At 46.9% G+C, this 24,341-nt stretch overlaps 1 protein-coding gene across 2 annotated transcripts in view; it reads left to right on the plus strand.

The window, feature by feature from the left end:
• The first annotated feature begins 949 nt into the window (after positions 1–949).
• The window catches only part of FBXO11 (F-box protein 11), a 215,184-nt gene continuing 191,792 nt past the window's right edge, over positions 950–24,341 (plus strand). For both annotated transcript variants that reach the window (XM_063918698.1, XM_063918699.1), the window contains exon 1: positions 950–1,320. In XM_063918698.1, the coding sequence (XP_063774768.1) occupies positions 1,230–1,320 (91 nt within the window). In that variant the 5' untranslated portion in view covers positions 950–1,229. The remainder of the gene's footprint in view (positions 1,321–24,341) is intronic.

The raw sequence follows: 24,341 nt of genomic DNA on the forward strand, positions 1-24,341 counted from the left end.
TTGTGTAAAACTGCATATTTTGTGTGAAATTACTTCGCGCAGCCGCGCTGCTTAACATACGAATGCGCAGAACAGCCGATTTTTTAGCCTGATCGCTACGCTGCGAAAAACGGCAGCGAGCGATCAACTTGGAATGAGGGCCTATGATCTTTACTGATTGCCCTATAATACTTTCCACCACAGTCCTCCTTCACTGGTCATGTGACACAGTGACATCACTACTCCAAAGATAAGTGATGACATCATTACCCATTATATATATTTTTATTTAGATTTTTGACGTCAGCTCTCACGCCGTCCTTGCTTAAAAGCGGGAAGCGGAAACGAAAGGACACGTCTACATCTGAACAAAAACCTTGCGCCCACCCACACGTAACACAACGACAATGCAGGGTAATCTGGCAAATTACACAATTAAAAATAAAAGGTAATTGCTAAAGTTTGGTCAGTGATGGGAGAGTGACGTGCTGCACCCCAGGTGGGAGAACTCAGTGCTTGGGCTCTCCATGCACACGGACAGTGGCCATATAGTATACTGCTACGGGATCACACAGCAGGGCCGAGGGTCACGTCCTGGAACACTGCGTCACCAGCAAGACCTTCACCCTGACCGCCATTACTGGCAAGAGACCCCCCCCTGACATATTAGCCACTGCTTGCCCCTAGTCACAATGGCGCCTGGCCGCTGGCTTTGGAGGGTGCCCGTGGAGCTATGCGTACATCCATCCCCGCTATGTGCTACTGAGGGATCAGGGCAGCTCCACCCCGGCCACCATCTTCCTTCTGCCAGGCTCCGGCCGTGCTGTGGGTGCCAGGGAGAGACGGTCGCGCTGATTGGCTACGGGGCAGCTTGGGCGCTGTGTCCGGTCCTGTGGTTGGCTGCTGCGCGAGCGGCGCGCTGTGTCGGCGTCTGTGATTGGCGGCGGTGGCCAGAGGGGGGTTAGTCAGTGACTGTGTGCTGTGTCCTCCCCTTCCCCCCCCCTCAGCTGTGTGACTGTGTCTCTGGCGGTGTCAATGGCTCCTCCTGCCGCGGACAGACGGGGCTTACGGGAGGGGATCTCATCGGGGCTCCTGTGAGAGAGCTCCAGACACCGGGAGCCGGGGGGACTGCACGGCGGCGAGGAGCCGACACTCAGGCGCGCTCACCCCTCTCTCTGTATCCCCCGCACCGCTCGGCACCGACACAGGGCGAGCCCAGGAGCCCGGCCCTCCTCCCCGACTGTCAGCAAATGAACTCGGTCAGAGCAGCGAACAGGAGACCCAGGCGAGTGTCGAGGCCGCGCCCGGTGCAGCCGGAGAGAAACAACGCTGGGGAGCGGGGTAAGCCGGTGGTGGGGGGAGGGGGCAGTGATATCACTGCTGGGCCGCCCCGGCCCACTCCCTCAGCAGCCTCGGGGGGCGCTGCCAGGAAAGTGCGCGGCTTGTGGCTGGGCTCAGGCCCTAGGCCGCGCTTTGTCTGCTCTACACCGCGGCCCAGCGTCCGCACAGCGGCCAGAGGGCACCGGCCAGAGCCCGGCCCCGCAGCCAGGCAGCGCTGGGTGTCCTCTCCCTGCTCCGGCTGCTGCTGTGTGCCACATATCATCCGGGGGACTCCTCCTCTCTTACACACTATACACATACACAGTATACACACACTATATGCATACATATACACACACACACTATATGCATATATACACACTGTATGTATATATATATATACATACAAACACTGTGTACATACATAACCTCTACATACACACTCTCTCTCTATATATCTATCTATCTATATCTATCTATCTCTATATATATATATATATATATATATATATATATATATATATATATATATATATAACAAGAATTACTCTCCCACTGCGCTATTTCAAATAAAACACTAAAATTAATTAATTATATGGCTGCCTGTATCCTCTAAGTTCCCTGTTAGGAGGAACTAAATGTGTGAAAATATGAAACGAAATAGAGGAGATGGCGCCAAGGGAGTTATATCAACGCCCTACCTAAAAACGGACCCTTACAGTACTCTCCGGATAAATTACGTCAGATAACAAATACTAACATAAAAATGTATTAAAACAACATATAAACCCGACACAAATGTTCATAAGTATACAGAGTTGATACATTTACATTTGTCGCACAATTTGAACAATCAGTTTGTAGTGATGAGGAAAAAGCGTAGATATATCACTACGATTTCCTCCTTCTCCTTATTGTAGATTCGGAGGTAACATCAGATAATAGATAGATAAATAACCCAACGCGTTTCGTCTTGTTCCAAGACTTCATCAGGGGTAAAATCTCTTCATTTCAGAACATATTGTCAGCACATAAAAGGTCATTCAAAGATGTATGAACAACGTTTCAATATTTCAATGGGACTTGATTGATACAGCGAGGACCATACCTCATATATCATCAGCTTGAGTCTGACATTCAGATATTCGAATATGGGGAAGATTCATATGTGTATAGAATCTAACTGGTTCGCAAGCATAAGGAACCTCGTCGGTCAGCAGCTTGAACCTGACACTCAGAGACTCAGGAGTGAAGGCAATTCAAATGGGTATAATGTCTAACCAATTTAGAACACGTGGTAGACCCTCCAGTGGTGCAGTGCTGACAGCCAAGTCTCTGTATAATAATATAATATGATTATACAGAGACTTGGCTGTCAGCACTGCACCACTGGAGGGTCTACCACGTGTTCTAAATTGGTTAGACATTATACCCATTTGAATTGCCTTCACTCCTGAGTCTCTGAGTGTCAGGTTCAAGCTGCTGACCGACGAGGTTCCTTATGCTTGCGAACCAGTTAGATTCTATACACATATGAATCTTCCCCATATTCGAATATCTGAATGTCAGACTCAAGCTGATGATATATGAGGTATGGTCCTCGCTGTATCAATCAAGTCCCATTGAAATATTGAAACGTTGTTCATACATCTTTGAATGACCTTTTATGTGCTGACAATATGTTCTGAAATGAAGAGATTTTACCCCTGATGAAGTCTTGGAACAAGACGAAACGCGTTGGGTTATTTATCTATCTATTATCTGATGTTACCTCCGAATCTACAATAAGGAGAAGGAGGAAATCGTAGTGATATATCTACGCTTTTTCCTCATCACTACAAACTGATTGTTCAAATTGTGCGACAAATGTAAATGTATCAACTCTGTATACTTATGAACATTTGTGTCGGGTTTATATGTTGTTTTAATACATTTTTATGTTAGTATTTGTTATCTGACGTAATTTATCCGGAGAGTACTGTAAGGGTCCGTTTTTAGGTAGGGCGTTGATATAACTCCCTTGGCGCCATCTCCTCTATTTCGTTTCATATATATATATATATATATATATATATATATATATATATAGATATATATATATAATTACACTACATAAACATACTAGATTGTAAGCTTGAGAGCAGGGCCTTCCTACCTCTGACTGTTATTACCCAGTTTTGTTGTATCATTGTTATTTCCAGTTTAAAGCACAACAGAATTTGCTGCGCTATATAAGAAACTGTTAATAAATAATACTGTACATGTTACATTCTAAGTACATACTACACTACATAAACATTAGTATACGTACTCTCTATACTTACAACCTATACTACAGATACATTACTCTGTATGGTACACTATACATACATACTACACTACATATACATGCCAATCATGTTACACACTGTGTACTACACTAGATATACATACTATACGCGTTATGCTTTATGTACTACACTATATAAATACTGTACATAGTACACTCATATTATACAAGTTACACTGCATACTACACTATATATATGTTCTGCTCTATATAACATACTATACATGTTAGATTGTTTATATATATATATATATATATATATGTGTTCCACTCTACAAACTACAGTATATATCCATGCTATACATGTACTGTACATACTACACTCTTATCCATACATTGTACACTATGTACTATACACACTGTACATGTTACATTTATATACTGCACTATATATACGTGTTATGCTCTACATACTACACTACATGTACTATACATGATACACGGTACATACTACATTATGGGGGGAATTCGAATCTTAACGCGTCTCCTATCTCTCGTCTAAAGTGACGGGAGATATAGGGGTGATATTCAAATGGCCCCCGTTATCGCCCCTTTTGCGCCCAGTACGGTCTAGTTTAGGCTCGCAAAGCACCTAAACCCGACTAAACTAATAGGCGCGATCGTGAAAAGAGGGTCTCAGTACGCGCATTTAAGCTTGCTACCCCCGGGGGGCTACAAGCTGAAATTAACTTGACGCGCTCGTCGGCAGTAGCATTAGAATCCTGCCGGCAGGCCTGTTTACGACCTGGAGGGGGGGAGAGCACATTTGAATCCAGCCCTATATATACTGGACACATTGCACTGTACATACTATTATATATATATATATATATATATATATATATATATATATATATACTATATGTATGTGTTGCGCTACATACACTACACATACTATGCATTTACAATCCACAAACTACACACATATATATATATATATATATATATATATATCTATCTATATATATATATCTATATATCTATATATATATATCTATGCATGTGACACTACTTACTATACTATAGATACATACTCTTTGGGGGGAAATTCAGTGTATTGCGCCGGCAGCTGTCCGTGCCAGGCACCCGTCAGGGCAATTACATTGTTGCTCTGTTCGGTCGGGAACAGGTGCTGGCATCTCCGCTCGCAGCTCTCCACACTAGTGAGCAGAAATTTGCAAAAAGTTGACTTTTTGGGCGCCCAGACGGACTTTTTGCTTCACGACCAGCACTTTGGCACCTGGCACCGAAGGGCGCGACCAGCGCATTAAACATAAAAAAATAGCGAATAGCGCTCCTCGATATCCCGTCACATTAGATGGTAGATAGGGCGCGTGTAAATAGTTGAATTGCTCCCTACATACTGTATGTTACTCTACTTACTACACTCTGCATACATACTATACATGTTGCACTGTTTGTTACATTGTATTTACTTACTACACTGTATATGAAATGTACGTTTTAGAGGTGAAATCAGAGACGTTTAGGGTGACACTGCCGACACTACAACAACACATGTGGCATCACCCGCGATTGACTTCTTTAAAATGCTCACCTAATATGTATTGCACTATTGCCCAGCCCAGGAAGCACTGTCCACATTGGTGCACAATTGGGGGTCCTATGTCAGCGTTTATGCGCATTACATGTTTGACTTCATACCTTTTAAAGTTTCTGTTTGGTTATTATGCTTATTTATATATGGGCTTGTTACTGTATAGAAATAATCAATATTGCCACAAATGATGTTGCAAGCAAAATGTATACTTGTAAATAATAATCATCCTATACATTTCCCCCCCCCTATAATATTAGCTACTTCAAATCAAGATGATTGCATGTTTAATGTAGTTCTTAATATGGTAGCATGTTCCCTGGTCAGAATTTACAATCTTGAGGGGCACTATTAATATCAGAATGCGTGTTTGACTTCTGCAAATAGCCAATAAGCATGCAGTAGCTAATTATCATGTACTGATAGGAGGAAAGTCTGATGCTGGCAGTATATATTGCAGGTAGTGTTTTGATGTGACTGTTATGGGAACAATCACTACAGGCAAAGCAAGATGACACAATGCGCAATACAGCCAATGAGTGTGTATGTTTTCTTTGTGTACTGAAGATGCACAATGTAAATACTTATTTACTGTATTATACTGACATATTTTTGACTGTCCAACTGACTAGATTTTAATTTTTTTTTTTTTTTAAATTAAATTTTAATGGGCTTTGGTTTACGTTTTTTTCTCTATATTGTATATGGTTCATTTTCCTTTGCAAAGTGTGGTCCTCACTAGTTCAACTTTATCATTTTTTTTTTTGTTTTGTTCCATACAACTTTGTTTAACATGGCATTACCAAAATAAACGATTGCGGTGTTGTCTATTTATTGCACCTAGTCTAGAAATTCCAAACAGTTCAGTTTATCACATATATCTCTAGTCAGACACACTGCAACATATGAAATAGATCATTACGGTCTAGTTATACATGTGAAGAATAGTGCTATATTCATTTGTAACTCATGTTACTCTATGGGGGCAATTCAGTTGTTTAATGGGTGCCCATAATTACATACCGGTCATCCCTTTATACTCGGTGGTATGCAATTGTTTGTGTACCCATTTGCAGGCAGATTGCACCCAGAAGTACCGATCTTAGCGAGAAGTTGGAGATCCAAACGGGACAGGAGGCGGTCAGCAGAAAGAATGTTAGCACGCCCGTCGGCAGGAACAATTGAGTTGCAACTGAATAGGCGATGGGTGCTGGGAGTTTCAATAACAATGAAATCACCCCCTAAGGGGGGTCAATTAAACATGGCTAATTGATCTCCTGGGGGCTATTCAGTTGTCCCCAATAGTGCCGGAGGCAGGCGAAAACAAAATCCCAGCTAAAGTGCTGTTTTTGCGAAAACACATAGGTTCAGGAACTTATCCCGAATCTGATGTGTTTTGCCTGAAAATGGGTAATTTTTTGTTTGGTAAAACTTGTCTCTAATTAGAAAGCTCCTCCCCCCCCCAAAAAAAAAAAAATTTGTGGTGAAGTCACATTTTTACCCCACAGAAAATTTGTGGGCAGTTGAATTCCCCCTCTATATGTCTAACTTAAGGTCAGTACTAGATGAAAAAAACATGCCTAGCCACAAAACCTAAAATATAACAGTTGTTAACTTTTCTTTATGGAATTTCTGTAAATCTCAATAAGTTACCTTCTCTTAGCTATGTGGCCCATAATTATCGGTTTAGCAACTTTGCTGCTATGCCATTATAATATCACAGTCGCATGTCATATGCCGTTGTGCATCCCAAAATTAACATATTGCTTACCTTCCAAATGTTTTTTTTTCAAATGGAATCTCGTGCCAAATAACATTGCAGGTGACTGCTCTGTGTCATGCTTTAGCTATGTGCTCTGGACATAGTCTTCCTGGCAAAATACTTCATAATTACTGCTAAATAACTAAAGCTATATTTAGAAATTAACAGTTGATGAAGCTGTGTTAATTAGAGAATGCGGAACTGATAACTGTCTCAGGCCTAGTAAAGTCAGTATATTACAAATATGTCCATGAATCAAAGTAGAAAGATGCATGATATAGAGTTTGCCAACATAGCAGATAGGTCACAGGCAGATACTGTAACTTGAGTCCGTTCTGACAGACATGTTATAGACTGTAAGGGGTATGTTTACTAAAGGTGTAAAATTGTTGGAAATTAATCTAAATCCATGTTTTTCACATGATAAAAACACATTTAAATTTTATATAAAAAAATATATATTTATTTATACAAATATGTATATCTCTCCTTCCTCACCCCCTACACACCACAGTCTGCGTCTCCCTCTCTCCTTCCTCCCACATTCCCCACAGTAACTCTCCCCAATGACTCCAAGCTGCATTCCCAGCTCCCCCAGCCCACCGCAAAGCCCTGTATCCCCTCGCCAATCCATTCTTACCCCAGGGAGAGACTCGCCTGTGCTGTACTCCCCAGGCCATGATCACCGCACATCAGACCCTACCAGAAGAGGCCAGTGCAGGGCACGGAAATCCTGACCAGCGGAGCTGCTGCCATGTCCCGTAACTGCCTGCAACAGAGCTGGACCAGGAATAGCGGATGCACACTCGCTCCGCACAGTCACTTTGTGTGAGAGGCTCCTGTCACTCTAAGGCTGTGGCCACACCGCCTACAGCTCACTGCCCTATTTGGACAAGGCAGCGCACATCCCTGACGGGTACTTATCAGCATATACTTGGGGCCCGGTACAGTTGTCCCATTTGTACCCCCCTGTTGCCTGCCCTGGTTCTAGCCTCTTAAACACAACATCGATTTAGATCGATTTCCATCTCTTAAAAATCGACTAATATTGTTTTGTTATCTTTTAATTGACAATTTCTCTAACGTCCTAAGTGGATGCTGGGGACTCCGTAAGGACCATGGGGAATAGCGGCTCCGCAGGAGACTGGGCACATCTAAAGAAAGCTTTAGGACTATCTGGTGTGCACTGGCTCCTCCCCCTATGACCCTCCTCCAAGCCTCAGTTAGATCTCGGTGTCCGAACGAGAAGGGTGCACACTAGGGGCTCTCCTGAGCTTCTTAGTGAAAGTTTTAGATTAGGTTTTTTATTTTCAGAGAGACCTGCTGGCAACAGGCTCACTGCATCGAGGGACTAAGGGGAGAAGAAGCGAACTCACCTGCGTGCAGAGTGGATTGGGCTTCTTAGGCTACTGGACATTAGCTCCAGAGGGACGATCACAGGCCCAGCTTGGATGGGTCCCAGAGCCGCGCCGCCGGCCCTCTTACAGAGCCAGAAGGCAGAAGAGGTCCGGAAAATCGGAGGCAGAAGACGTCCTGTCTTCAACAAGGTAGCGCACAGCACTGCAGCTGTGCGCCATTGCTCTCAGCACACTTCGGTCACTGAGGGTGCAGGGCGCTGGGGGGGGGCGCCCTGAGACGCAATAAAAACACCTTGGATGGCAAAAAAATGCATCACATATAGCTCCTGGGCTATATGGATGCATTTAACCCCTGCCAGAATACATAGAAAAACGGGTGATAAGGCCGCCGATAAGGGGGCGGAGCCTATTTCCTCAGCACACTGGCGCCATTTTCCCTCACAGCTCCGTTGGAGGGAAGCTCCCTGGCTCTCCCCTGCAGTCACTACACTACAGAAAGGGTTAAAAAAGAGAGGGGGGCACTAATTAGGCGCAGTATTAACTATACAGCAGCTATAAGGGGAAAAACACTTATATAAGGTTATCCCTGTATATATATAGCGCTCTGGTGTGTGCTGGCAAACTCTCCCTCTGTCTCCCCAAAGGGCTAGTGGGGTCCTGTCCTCTATCAGAGCATTCCCTGTGTGTGTGCTGTATGTCGGTACTTTTGTGTCGACATGTATGAGGAGAAAAATGATGTGGAGACGGAGCAGATTGCCTGTAATAGTGATGTCACCCCCTAGGGGGTCGACACCTGAGTGGATGAACTGTTGGAAGGAATTACGTGACAGTGTCAGCTCTGTATAAAAGACAGTGGTTGACATGAGACAGCCGGCTACTCAGCTTGTGCCTGTCCAGACGTCTCATAGGCCGTCAGGGGCTCTAAAGCGCCCGTTACCTCAGATGGCAGATATAGACGCCGACACGGATACTGACTCCAGTGTCGACGGTGAAGAGACGAATGTGACTTCCAGTAGGGCCACACGTTACATGATTGAGGCAATGAAAAATGTTTTACACATTTCTGATAATACGAGTACCACCAAAAAAGGGGTATTATGTTCGGTGAGGAAAAACTACCTGTAGTTTTCCTGAATCTGAGAAATTAAATGAGGTGTGTGATGATGCGTGGGTTTCCCCTGATAACAACTGATAATTTCTAAAATGTTATTGGCATTATATCCTTTCCCGCCAGAGGTTAGGGTGCGTTGGGAAACACCCCCTAGGGTGGATAAAGCGCTCACACGCTTGTAAGGGCTCTACCTTCGCCTGAGAGGGCCGCCCTTAAGGATCCTGCTGATAGAAAGCAGGAGGGTATCCTAAAAGGTATTTACACACATACTGGTGTTATACTGCGACCAGCAATCGCCTCAGCCTGGATGTGCAGTGCTGGGTTGGCGTGGTCGGATTCCCTGACTGAAAATATTGATACCCTAGATAGGGACAGTATATTTTTGCCTATAGAGCATTTAAAAGATGCATTTCTATATATGCGTGATGCACAGCGGAATATTTGCCGACTGGCATCAAGTCTAAGCGCGTTGTCCATTTCTACCAGTAGAGGGTTATGGACACGTCAGTGGTCAGGTGATGCGTATTCCAAACGGCATTTGGAAGTATTGCTTTATTAAGGGGAGGAGTTATTTGGGGTCGGTCTTTCAGACCTGGTGGCCACGGCAACAGCTGGGAATTCCACGTTTGTACCCCAGGTCGCCTCTCAACATGAGAAGACGCCGTATTATCAGGCGCAGTCTTTTCGTGGACAAAGTTCCTCATTTCTGCCCCGTGACAGAGGGAGAGGAAAAAGGCTGCAGAAATCAGCCAGTTCCCAGGAACAGAAACCCTCTCCCGCCTCTGCCAAGCCCTCAGTATACGCTGGGGCTTTACAAGCAGAATCAGGCACGGTGGGGGGCCCGTCTCAATGAATTTCAGCGCGCAGTGGGCTCACTCGCAAGTAGACCCCTGGATCCTTCAGGTGATATCTCAGGGGTACAAATTAGAATTCGAGACATCTCCCCCTCGCCGTTTCCTAAAGTCGGCTTTACCGATGTCTCCTTCTGACAGGGAGACAGTTTTGGAAGCCATTCACAAGCTGTATTCCCAGCAGGTGATAATCAAGATACCCCTCCTGCAACAGGGAACGGGGTATTATTCCACACTGTTGTGGTACCGAAGCCGGACGGCTCGGTGAGACCGATTCTAAATCTAAAATCTTTGAACACTTACATACAGAGGTTCAAATTCAAGATTGAGTCACTCAGAGCAGTGATTGCGAACCTGGAAGAAGGGGACTACATGATGTCTCGGGACATCAAGGATGCTTACCTTCATGTCAAAATTTACCCTTCTCACCAAGGGTACCTCAGGTTTATGGTACAGAACTGTCACTATCAGTTCAGACGCTGCCGTATGGATGGTCCACGGCACCCCGGGTCTTTACCAAGGTAATGGCCGAAATGATGATATTCCTTCGAAGGAAGTGAATTTTAGTTATCCCTTACTTGGACAATTCCCTGATAAGGGTAAGATCCAGGGAACAGTTGGAGGTCGGTGTAGCACTATCTCAGGTAGTGTTGCGGCAGCACGATTGGATTCTCAATATTCCAAAATCGCACCTGGTTCCGACGACGTGTCTTCTGTTCCTAGGGATGATCCTGGACACAGTCCAGAAAAAGGTGTTTCTCCCGGAGGAGAAAGCCAGGGAGTTATCCGAGCTAGTCAGGAACCTCCTAAAACCGAGCCAAGTCTCAGTGCATCAATGCACAAGGGTTCTGGGTAAAATGGTGGCTTCCTACGAAGCAATCCCATTCGACAGATTCCACGCACCAGTGGGACCTGCTGGACAAATGGTCCGGGTCGCATCTTCAGATGCATCAGCGGATAACCCTGTCACCAAGGACAAGGGTGTCCCTCCTGTGGTGGTTGCAGAGTGCTCATCTTCTAGAGGGCCGCAGATTAGGCATTCAGGACTGGGTCCTGGTGACCACGGATGCCAGCCTGCGAGGCTGGGGAGCAGTCACACAGGGAAGGAATATCCAGGGCTTATGGTCAAGCCTGGAGACATCACTTCACATAAATATCCTGAAGCTAAGGGACATTTACAATGCTCTAAGCTTAGCAAGACCTCTGCTTCAAGGTCAGCCGGTGTTGATCCAGTCGGACAACATCACGGCAGTCACCCACGTAAACAGACAGGGTGGCACAAGAAGCAGGAGGGCAATGGCAGAAGCTGCAAGGATTCTTCGCTGGGCGGAAAATCATGTGATAGCACTGTCAGCAGTATTCATTCCGGGAGTGGACAACTGGGAAGCAGACTTCCTCAGCACGACCTCCACCCAGGAGAGTGGGGACTTCACCCAGAAGTCTTCCACATGATTAAAAACTCGACAGGTATTGCGCCAGGTCCAGGGACCCTCAGGCAATAAGCTGTAGACGCTCTGGTAACACCGTGGGTGTACCAGTCAGGGTTTGTGTTCCCTCCTCTGCCTCTCATACCCAAGGTACTGAGATTGATAAGATGGAGAGGAGTAAGCTCTATATTCGTGGTTCCGGATTAGCCAAGAAGGACTTGGTAACCGGAACTTCAAGAGATGCTCACGGAAGATCCGTGGCCTCTACCTCTAAGAAGGGACCTGCTCCAGCAAGGACCCTGTCTGTTCCAAGACTTACCGCGGCTGCGTTTGACGGCATGGCGGTTGAACGCCGGATCCTGAAGGAAAAAAGGCATTCCGGATGAAGTCATCCCTATCCTGATCAAAGCCAGGAAGGATGTAACCGCAAAAACATTATCACCGCAATTGGCGAAAATATGTTGCGTGGTGCGAGGCCAGTAAGGCCCGACGGAGGAAATTCAACTGGGTCGATTCCTACATTTCCTGCAAACAGGAGTGTCTATGGGCCTGAAATTGGGGTCCATTAAGGTTCAAATTTCGGCCCTGTCAATTTTCTTCCAAAAAAGAACTAGCTTCAGTCCCTGAAATTCAGACGTTTGTAAAAGGGGTACTGCATATACAGCCTCCTTTTGTGCCTCCAGTGGCACTTTGGGATCTCAATGTAGTTTTGGGTTCCAAAAGTCACATTGGTTTGAACCACTTAAATCTGTGGAGTTAAAATATCTCACATGAAAAGTGGTCATGCTGTTGGCCCTGGCCTGGGCCAGGCGCGTGTCAGAATTGGCGGCTTTATCCTGAAAAAGCCCTTATCTGATTTTCCATTCGGACAGGGCGGAATTGAGGACTCGTCCTCAGTTTCTCCCCAAGGTGGTTTCAGCGTTTCACCTAAACCAACCTATTGGTGGTGCCTGCGGCTACTAGGGACTTGGAGGCCTCCAAGTTGCTAGACGTTGTCAGTGCCCTGAAAATATATGTTTCCAGGACGGCTGGAGTCAGGAAATCTGACTCGCTGTTTATCCTGTATGCACCCATCAAGCTGGGTGCTCCTGCTTCTAAGCAGACTATTGCTCGTTGGATCTGTAGTACAATTCAGCTTGCACATTCTGTGGCAGGCCTGCCACAGCCATAAATCTGTAAATGCCCACTCCACAAGGAAGGTGGGCTCATCTTGGGCGGCTGCCCGAGGGGTCTCGGCTTTACAACTTTGCCGAGCAGCTACTTGGTCAGGAGCAAATACGTTTGTAAAATTCTACAAAATTGATATCCTGGCTGAGGAGGACCTGGAGTTCTCTCATTTGGTGCTGCAGAGTCATCCGCACTCTCCCGCCCGTTTGGGAGCTTTGGTATAATCCCCATGGTCCTTACGGAGTCCCCAGCATCCACTTAGGACGTTAGAGAAAATAAGAATTTACTTACCGATAATTCTATTTCTCATAGTCCGTAGTGGATGCTGGGCGCCCATCCCAAGTGCGGATTGTCTGCAATACTTGTACTTAGTTATTGTTACAAAAATCGGGTTATTATTGTTGTGAGCCATCTTTCAGAGGCTCCTCTGTTATCATGCTGTTAACTGGGTTCAGATCACAGGTTATACGGTGTGATTGGTGTGGCTGGTATGAGTCTTACCCGGGATTCAAAATCCTTCCTTATTGTGTACGCTTGTCCGGGCACAGTATCCTAACTGAGGCTTGGAGGAGGGTAATAGGGGGAGGAGCCAGTGCACACCAGATAGTCCTAAAGCTTTCTTTAGATGTGCCCAGTCTCCTGCGGAGCCGCTATTCCCCATGGTCCTTACGGAGTCCCCAGCATCCACTACGGACTATGAGAAATAGAATTATCGGTAAGTAAATTCTTATTTTTTTTTACATACACACTGAACGATTTTTATGGTCTATTTGGACGATAGGACATTACATTACATCGATATCATCAAATTGGTTTGCATAAATAAACAATGATCAGTCAATGATGAACGACTGTGGGAACGCGCATCGTTCATTTATGCATCCACACTGAATGATATGATCAATATTGTTTGTCGTCCTTCAATATCGCCAAGTGTGTAGGGCCCTTAAGAGTAATTTCAGCTTTTGTCCATAAGATTTTAAACTGTGGGCATGTCACACTTGGGCTGCAGAGATTGCATTAGGCCTAAATTTGCTGACTTTTTACACATTTTGTGATGTTCATGAAAATGCATGCATAATGCGTATGTACTAGCATTTTAGGCTTCCTGATAAGATTACAAGCGGTACACACAAAAAATAGCAAAATGTTAGTAGTGTACTGAAAAAAATACTACTACACGGCAAAACCAGTGGGTATGTTAATACTAGATACATTTGTAACTAGTTTTATTCCTTACCTCTGCCAAATTTTTTTTTTTGTCCATAGGCCTTATTCCTATTGGCGTTTGATTTGCATTAAAATTCAAGTTCAAATGCCAATATGCTCAGGTGGCTTCAGTGGGCTCGATACAATTTTGCGAGATGTGAATAGTGTCGGGAAGGAGGTCCCGGAGCTATTAAATTGTCCTCATCCCTAGTTGGGAGATGCCAGTTCTTGCGCCTTAAACCGGGTGTTGAGTCGAAAGATTCTGCATTCTCCAACTTAAGTGCCAGCTGAGATGCTGTTTGAGACACGCTTGAGGCACAAGTTTAGTCTGATTTTTGCTCTCACCTCAGGAGGGGTGTGAGCAGAAATCCTCTAGTAGGGCATAACAACGTGTTCAATTGAATAGCTCAGAGACCACCTTCCTGACGCTATTAACCTATCATAGGGCCTAATTCAGAGTTGATTGCAGCAGCAAATTTGTTAGCAGTTGGGCAAAACCATGGGGGTAATTCCAAGTTGATCGCAGCAGGATTTTTGATAGCAATTGGGCAAAACCATGTGCACTGCAGGGGATGCAGATATAACATGTGCAGAAAGAGTTAGATTTGGGTGGGTTATTTCTCTGACGTCCTAAGTGGATGCTGGGACTCCGTATGGACCATGGGGAATAGCGGCTCCGCAGGAGACTGGGCACAACTATAAAGAAAGCTTTAGGTCTAACTGGTGTGCACTGGCTCCTCCCACTATGACCCTCCTCCAGACCTCAGTTAGATTCTTGTGCCCGGCTGAGCTGGATGCACACTAGGGGCTCTCCTGAGCTCCTAGAAAGAAAGTATATTTAGGTTTTTTATTTTACAGTGAGATCTGCTGGCAACAGACTCACTGCAGCGAGGGACTAAGGGGAGAAGAAGCGAACCTACCTAACAGGTGGTAGTTTGGGCTTCTTAGGCTACTGGACACCATTAGCTCCAGAGGAATCGACCGCAGGACCCGGCCTTGGTGTTCGTTCCCGGAGCCGCGCCGCCGTCCCCCTTACAGAACCAGAAGCATGAAGAGGTCCGGAAAATCGGCGGCTGAAGACTTCGGTCTTCACCAAGGTAGCGCACAGCACTGCAGCTGTGCGCCATTGCTCCTCATGTACACCTCACACTCCGGTCACTGATGGGTGCAGGGCGCTGGGGGGGGGGGGGCGCCCTGAGGGCAATATGACACCTTGGCTGGCAAATCTACATCATATATAGTCCTAGAGGCTATATAGATGTAAAAATACCCCTGCCAGTATTCCAGAAAAAGCGGGAGAAGTCCGCCGGAAAAGGGGCGGGGCCATCTCCCTCAGCACACTGGCGCCATTTTTCCCTCACAGCTCCGCTGGAAGGAAGCTCCCTGGCTCTCCCCTGCAGTCTGAAACCTACAGAAGGGTAAAAAAGAGAGGGGGGGCACTAAATTTAGGCGCAGGATAGAGATATATATATATATATATATATATATATATATATATATATATATATATATATATATAGCAGCTATAAGGGAAAACACTCATTTATAGTGGGATCCCTGTGTTATATAGCGCTCTGGTGTGTGCTGGCATACTCTCTCTCTGTCTCCCCAAAGGGCTTTGTGGGGTCCTGTCCTCTGTCAGAGCATTCCCTGTGTGTTTGCGGTGTGTCGGTACGGCTGTGTCGACATGTTTGATGAGGAGGCTTATGTGGAAACGGAGCAGATGCCTGTAAATGTGATGTCACCTCCTGCGGGGTCGACACCTGAGTGGATGGTGCTGTGGAAGGAATTACGCGACAGTGTCGACTCCTTGCATAAAAGGTTTGACATACCTAATGTGGGACAGCCGGCTTCTCAGCCTGTGCCTGCCCAGGCGTCTCAAAAGCCATCAGGGGCTCTAAAACGCCCGCTACCTCAGATGGCAGACACAGATGTCGACACGGATACTGACTCCAGTGTCGACGACGATGAGACTAATGTAACTTCCAGTAGGGCCACACGTTACATGATTGAGGCAATGAAAAATGTGTTGCACATTTCTGATGTTACCCCCGGTACCACAAAAAAGGGTATTATGTTTGGAGAGAAAAAACTACCAGTAGCTTTTCCTCCATCTGAGGAGTTAAATGAAGTGTGTGAAGAAGCGTGGGCTTCCCCTGATAAGAAGCTGGTAATTTCTAAGAGGTTACTAATGGCGTACCCTTTCCCGCCAGAGGATAGGTCACGTTGGGAAACATCCCCTAGGGTGGATAAAGCGCTCACACGCTTGTCAAAGAAGGTGGCACTACCGTCTCCGGATACGGCCGCCCTGAAGGAATCTGCTGATAGAAAGCAGGAGGCTATCCTGAAATCTATATATACACACACAGGTATTATACTGAGACCGGCTATTGCTTCAGCCTGGATGTGCAGTGCTGCTGCTGCATGGTCAGATTCCCTGTCAGAAAATATATATATACCCTAGACAGGGACACTATATTGCTAACCGTAGAGCATATAAAAGACACACTTTTATACATGAGGGATGCACAGAGGGATATTTGGCATCCAAAATTAGTGCAATGTCCATTTCTGCCAGGAGAGGGTTATGGACTCGGCAGTGGACAGGAGATGCAGATTCCAAAAGACACATGGAAGTTCTGCCTTATAAGGGTGTGGAGTTGTTCGGGGATGGTCTCTCGGACCTCGTTTCCACAGCAACAGCTGGGAAGTCTACATTTCTCTAACGTCCTAAGTGGATGCTGGGGACTCCGTCAGGACCATGGGGAATAGCGACTCCGCAGGAGACAGGGCACAAAAATAAAGCTTTAGGATCAGGTGGTGTGTACTGGCTTCTCCCCCTATGACCCTCCTCCAAGCCTCAGTTAGGTTTTTGTGCCCGTCCGAGCAGGGTGCAATCTAGGTGGCTCTCTTAAAGAGCTGCTTAGAAAAAGTTTTTTAGGTTTTTTATTTTCAGTGAGTCCTGCTGGCAACAGGCTCACTGCATCGAGGGACTTAGGGGAGAGAATTTCAACTCACCTGCGTGCAGGATGGATTGGATTCTTAGGCTACTGGACACCATTAGCTCCAGAGGGAGTCGGAACACAGGTCTCACCCTGGGGTTCGTCCCGGAGCCGCGCCGCCGACCCCCCTTACAGATGCTGAAGATTGAAGGTCCGGAAACAGGCGGCAGAAGGCTCTTCAGTCTTCTTGAAGGTAGCGCACAGCACTGCAGCTGTGCGCCATTGTTGTCACACACTTCACACCAAGCGGTCACGGAGGGTGCAGGGTGCTGCTGGGGGCGCCCTGGGCAGCAATATTTTATTACCTTAAGGCAAAAGAATACATCACATATAGCCATTAAGGCTATATGTATGTATTTAACCCATGCCAATTATCTAAATCCACGGGAGGAAAGCCCGCCGAAATAGGGGGCGGGGCTTATTCTCCTCAGCACACAGCGCCATTTTCCTGCTCAGCTCCGCTGTGAGGAAGGCTCCCAGGACTCTCCCCTGCACTGCACTACAGAAACAGGGTAAAACAGAGAGGGGGGGCATTTTTTGGCGATATACTGGATATATTTAAGCTGCTATAAGGAACAACACTTATATAAGGTTGTTCCCATATATATTATAGCGCTTGGGTGTGTGCTGGCAAACTCTCCCTCTGTCTCCCCAAAGGGCTAGTGGGGTCCTGTCTTCGATAAGAGCATTCCCTGTGTGTCTGCTGTGTGTCGGTACGTGTGTGTCGACATGTATGAGGACGATGTTGGCGTGGAGGCAGAGCAATTGCCGATAATGGTGATGTCACCCCCCAGGGAGTCGACACCGGAATGGATGGCTTTGTTTATGGAATTACGTGATAATGTCAGCACATTACAAAAATCAGTTGACGACATGAGACGGCCGGCAAACCAGTTAGTACCTGCCCAGGCGTCTCAGACACCGTCAGGGGCTGTGAAGCGCCCTTTACCTCAGTCGGTCGACACAGACCCAGACACAGACACTGAATCTAGTGTCGACGGTGATGAAACAAACGTATTTTCAAGTAGGGCCACACGTTATATGATCACGGCAATGAAGGAGGCTTTGCATATCTCTGATGCTGCAAGTACCACAAAAAGGGGTATTATGTGGGGGGTGAAAAAACTACCTGTAGTTTTTCCTGAATCAGAGGAATTAAATGAAGTATGTGATGAAGCGTGGTTTAACCCAGATAGAAAAATGCTAATTTCAAAAAAGTTATTAGCATTATACCCTTTCCCGCCAGAGGTTAGGGCGCGCTGGGAAACACCCCCTAGGGTGGATAAGGCGCTCACACGCTTATCAAAACAAGTGGCGTTACCGTCTCCGGATACGGCCGCCCTCAAGGATCCAGCAGATAGGAGACTGGAAACTACCCTAAAAAGTATATACACACATACTGGTGTTATACTGCGACCGGCCATCGCCTCAGCCTGGATGTGCAGTGCTGGGGTCGTCTGGTTGGATTCCCTGACTGAAAATATTGATACCCTGGATAGGGACAGTATTTTATTGACTATAGAGCAATTAAAGGATGCTTTCCTTTATATGCGAGATGCGCAGAGAGATATTTGCACTCTGGCATCGAGAGTAAATGCGATGTCCATATCTGCCAGAAGGAGTTTATGGACGCGACAGTGGTCAGGTGATGCGGATTCCAAACGACATATGGAAGTATTGCCGTATAAAGGGGAGGAATTATTTGGCGTCGGTCTATCGGATCTGGTGGCCACGGCAACTGCCGGAAAATCCACCTTTTTACCTCAGACCCCCTCCCAACAGAAAAAGACACCGTCTTTTCAGCCGCAGTCCTTTCGGTCCTATAAGAACAAGCGGACAAAAGGACAGTCATATCTGCCTAGGGGCAGAGGAAGGGGTAAGAGAGGGCAGCAAGCAGCCCCTGCCCAGGAACAGAAGCCCTCCCAGGGTTCTGCAAAGCCCTCAGCATGACGCTGGGGCCTTACAAGCGGACTCAGGAACGGTGGGGGGTCGACTCAAGAATTTCAGCGCACAGTGGGCTTGCTCACAGGTGGACCCCTGGATTCTGCAGGTAGTATCTCAGGGTTACAGGTTGGAATTCGAGAAGTCTCCCCCTCGCCGGTTCCTAAAGTCTGCTTTGCCAACGTCTCCCTCAGACAGGGCGACGGTATTGGAAGCCATTCACAAGCTGTTTGCTCAGCAGGTGATAGTCAAGGTACCCCTCCTACAACAGGGAAAGGGGTATTACTCCACGCTATTTGTGGTACCGAAGCCGGACGGCTCGGTAAGACCTATTCTAAATCTGAAATCTTTGAACCTGTACATACAAAAATTCAAGTTCAAGATGGAGTCACTCAGAGCAGTGATAGCGAATCTGGAAGAAGGGGACTTTATGGTGTCCCTGGACATAAAGGATGCTTACCTGCATGTCCCAATTTGCCCTTCACATCAAGGGTACCTCAGGTTCGTGGTGCAAAACTGTCATTATCAGTTTCAGACGCTGCCGTTTGGATTGTCCACGGCACCTCGGGTCTTTACCAAGGTAATGGCCGAAATGATGATTCTTCTGCGAAGAAGAGGCGTATTAATTATCCCTTACTTGGACGATCTCCTGATAAGGGCAAGGTCCAGAGAACAGCTGGAGGACGGAGTAGCACTAACCCAAGTAGTGCTGCAACAACACGGGTGGATTCTGAATTTTCCAAAATCTCAGTTGACCCCGACAACACGTCTGCTGTTCCTGGGAATGATTCTGGACACGGTTCAGAAAAAGGTGTTTCTTCCGGAGGAGAAAGCCAGGGAGTTATCCGAACTTGTCAGGAACCTCCTAAAACCAGGGACAGTGTCTGTACATCAATGCACAAGAGTCCTGGGAAAGATGGTGGCTTCTTACGAAGCGATTCCATTCGGCAGATTCCACGCACGAACTTTTCAGTGGGATCTGCTGGACAAATGGTCCGGATCGCATCTGCAGATGCATCAGCGGATAACCTTATCGCCACGGACAAGGGTGTCTCTTCTGTGGTGGTTGCAGAGTGCTCATCTGTTAGAGGGCCGCAGATTCGGCATACAGGACTGGGTCCTGGTGACCACGGATGCCAGTCTGAGAGGCTGGGGAGCGGTCACACAAGGAAGAAACTTCCAGGGAGTATGGTCAAGCCTGGAGATGTCTCTTCACATAAATATACTGGAGCTAAGAGCGATTTACAATGCTCTAAGTCTGGCAAAACCCCTGCTTCAAGGTCAGCCGGTGTTGATCCAGTCGGACAACATCACGGCAGTCGCCCACGTAAACAGACAGGGCGGCACAAGAAGCAGGACAGCAATGGCAGAAGCTGCAAGGATTCTTCGCTGGGCAGAAGATCATGTGATAGCACTGTCAGCAGTATTCATTCCGGGAGTGGACAACTGGGAAGCAGACTTCCTCAGCAGACACGATCTACACCCGGGAGAGTGGGGACTTCATCCAGAAGTCTTCCACATGATTGTGAACCGTTGGGAAAAACCAATGGTGGATATGATGGCGTCCCGCCTCAACAAAAAAACTGGACAGGTATTGCGCCAGGTCAAGAGATCCTCAGGCAATAGCTGTGGACGCTCTGGTAACACCGTGGGTGTTCCAGTCAGTGTATGTGTTCCCTCCTCTGCCTCTCATACCAAAAGTACTGAGAATTATACGGCAGAAGGGAGTAAGAACGATACTAGTGGCTCCGGATTGGCCAAGAAGAACTTGGTACCCGGAAATTCAAGAGATGCTCACGGAGGATCCGTGGCCTCTACCTCTAAGACGGGATCTGCTTCAGCAGGGACCGTGTCTATTCCAAGACTTACCGCGGCTGCGTTTGACGGCATGGCGGTTGAACGCCGAATTCTAAAGGAAAAAGGCATTCCGGAAGAGGTCATTCCTACACTGGTAAAAGCCAGGAAGGAGGTGACTGCACAACATTATCACCGCATTTGGAGAAAATATGTTGCGTGGTGGGAGGCCAGGAAGGCCCCCACGGAGGAATTTCAACTGGGTCGATTCCTACATTTCCTGCAAACAGGATTGTCTATGGGCCTCAAATTGGGGTCCATTAAGGTTCAAATTTCGGCCCTGTCGATTTTCTTCCAGAAAGAATTGGCTTCAGTTCCTGAAGTCCAGACCTTTGTAAAAGGAGTACTACATATACAGCCCCCGGTTGTGCCCCCAGTGGCACCGTGGGATCTTAATGTAGTCTTGGATTTTCTCAAATCCCATTGGTTTGAGCCGCTCAAATCGGTGGAGCTGAAGTATCTCACATGGAAAGTAACCATGCTACTGGCCCTGGCTTCAGCCAGGAGAGTATCAGAATTGGCGGTTTTATCATATAAGAGCCCATATCTGATTTTCCATACGGACAGGGCAGAACTGCGGACGCGTCCTCATTTTCTGCCTAAGGTGGTGTCAGCGTTTCACCTGAACCAGCCTATTGTGGTGCCTGCGGCTACTAACGAGTTGGAGGATTCCAAGTTGTTGGACGTGGTCCGGGCATTGAAAATATATATTTCAAGAACGGCGGGAGTCAGAAAGTCTGACTCAATGCTTATATTGTATGCACCCAACAAGATGGGTGCTCCTGCTTCTAAGCAGACGATTGCTCGTTGGATTTGTAGCACAATTCAACTTGCACATTCTGTGGCATGCTTGCCACAACCTAAATCTGTCAAGGCCCATTCCACAAGGAAAGTGGGCTCATCCTGGGCGGCTGCCCGGGGAGTCTCGGCATTACAACTCTGCCGAGCTGCTACTTGGTCAGGGGCAAATACGTTTGCAAAATTCTACAAATTTGATACCCTGGCTGAGGAGGACCTTGAGTTCTCTCATTCGGTGCTGCAGAGTCATCCGCACTCTCCCGCCCGTTTGGGAGCTTTGGTATAATCCCCATGGTCCTGACGGAGTCCCCAGCATCCACTTAGGACGTTAGAGAAAATAAGAATTTACTTACCGATAATTCTATTTCTCGTAGTCCGTAGTGGATGCTGGGCGCCCATCCCAAGTGCGGATTGTCTGCAATACTTGTACATAGTTATTGTTACAAAAAAATCGGGTTGTTATTTGATGTTCAAAGGCTCCAACGTTTATCATACTGTTAACTGGGTTCAGATCACAAGTTATACGGTGTGATTGGTGTGGCTGGTATGAGTCTTACCCGGGGTTCAATATCCTTCCTTATTGTGTACGCTCGTCCGGGCACAGTATCCTAACTGAGGCTTGGAGGAGGGTCATAGGGGGAGGAGCCATTACACACCACCTGATCCTAAAGCTTTATTTTTGTGCCCTGTCTCCTGCGGAGTCGCTATTCCCCATGGTCCTGACGGAGTCCCCAGCATCCACTACGGACTACGAGAAATAGAATTATCGGTAAGTAAATTCTTATTTTTTACCCCATGTTCCCTCACAACCAAAGAAAGCACCGTATTATCAGGTACAGTCCTTTCGGCCCAATAGGGGCAAGCGGGTTAAAGGCGCGTCCTTTCTGCCCAGAGGCAGAGGTAGGGGAAAGAAGCTGCAGCATACAGCCAGTTCCCAGGAGCAAAAGTCCTCCCCCGCTTCCTCTAAGTCCACAGCATGACGCTGGGGCTCCACAGGCGGAGCCAGGTACGGAGGAAGTCATTCCCACGCTGATTAAAGCTAGGAAAGAAGTAACCGCAAACCATTATCACCGCATATGGCGAAAATATGTTGCGTGGTGTGAGGCCAGGAAGGCCCCAACGGAGGAATTTCAGCTGGGCCGTTTCCTGCACTTCCTACAGTCAGGGGTGACTATGGGCCTTAAATTGGGTTCCATTAAGGTCCAGATTTCGGCTCTATCGATTTTCTTCCAGAGAGAACTGGCTTCACTACCTGAAGTTCAGACTTTTGTTAAGGGAGTGCTGCATATTCAGCCCCCTTTTGTGCCTCCAGTGGCACCTTGGGATCTCAACGTGGTGTTGGATTTCCTAAAGTCACATTGGTTTGAGCCACTGAAAACCGTGGATTTGAAATATCTCACGTGGAAAGTGGTCATGTTGTTGGCCTTGGCTTCGGCCAGGCGTGTATCAGAATTGGCAGCTTTGTCATGTAAAAGCCCTTATCTGATTTTCCATATGGATAGGGCAGAATTGAGGACTCGTCCCCAGTTTCTCCCTAAAGTGGTATCAGCTTTTCATCTGAACCAACCTATCGTGGTGCCTGCGGCTACAAAAGACTTGGAGGCTTCCAAGTTGTTGGACGTAGTCAGGGCCCTGAAAATATGTTTCCAGGACAGCTGGAGTCAGAAAGACTGACTCGCTATTTATCCTGTATGCGCCCAACAAGTTGGGTGCACCTGCTTCAAAGCAGACTATTGCTCGCTGGATCTGTAGTACGATTCAGCTTGCACATTCTGCGGCTGGACTGCCGCATCCTAAATCAGTGAGCCCATTCCACGAGGAAGGTGGGCTCTTCTTGGGCGCCTGCCTGAGGGGTCTCGGCTCTTCAACTTTGCCGAGCAGCTACTTGGTTAGGGTCAAACACGTTTGCTAAATTCTACAAGTTTGACACCCTGGCTGAGGAGGACCTAGAGTTTGCCCATTCGGTGCTGCAGAGTCATCCGCACTCTCCCGCCCGTTTGGGAGCTTTGGTATAATCCCCATGGTCCTTACGGAGTCCCAGCATCCACTTAGGACGTCAGAGAAAATAAGAATTTACTCACCGGTAATTCTATTTCTCGTAGTCCGTAGTGGATGCTGGGCGCCCATCCCAAGTGCGGATTGTCTGCAATACTTGTATATAGTTATTGCTTAACTAAAGGGTTATTGTTGAGCCATCTGTTGAGAGGCTCAGTTGTTATCATACTGTTAACTGGGTATTGTATCACGAGTTATACGATGTGATTGGTGTGGCTGGTATGAGTCTTACCCGGGATTCAAAATCCTTCCTTATTGTGTCAGCTCTTCCGGGAACAGTATCCTAACTGAAGTCTGGAGGAGGGTCATAGTGGGAGGAGCCAGTGCACACCAGTTAGACCTAAAGCTTTCTTTAGAGTTGTGCCCAGTCTCCTGCGGAGCCGCTATTCCCCATGGTCCTTACGGAGTCCAAGCATCCACTACGGACTACGAGAAATAGAATTACCGGTGAGTACATTCTTATTTTTGTTTCTGTGCAGGGTAAATACTGGCTGCTTTATTTTTACACTGCAAATTAGATTGCAGATTGAACACACCCCACCCAAACCTAACTCTCTCTGCACATGTTATATCTGCCTCCCCTGCAGTGCACATGGTTTTGCCCAATTGCTAACAAAAAT

The sequence above is a fragment of the Pseudophryne corroboree genome, chromosome 4 (genome assembly GCF_028390025.1).
Source record: "Pseudophryne corroboree isolate aPseCor3 chromosome 4, aPseCor3.hap2, whole genome shotgun sequence".
Lineage (NCBI taxonomy): Eukaryota > Metazoa > Chordata > Amphibia > Anura > Myobatrachidae > Pseudophryne > Pseudophryne corroboree.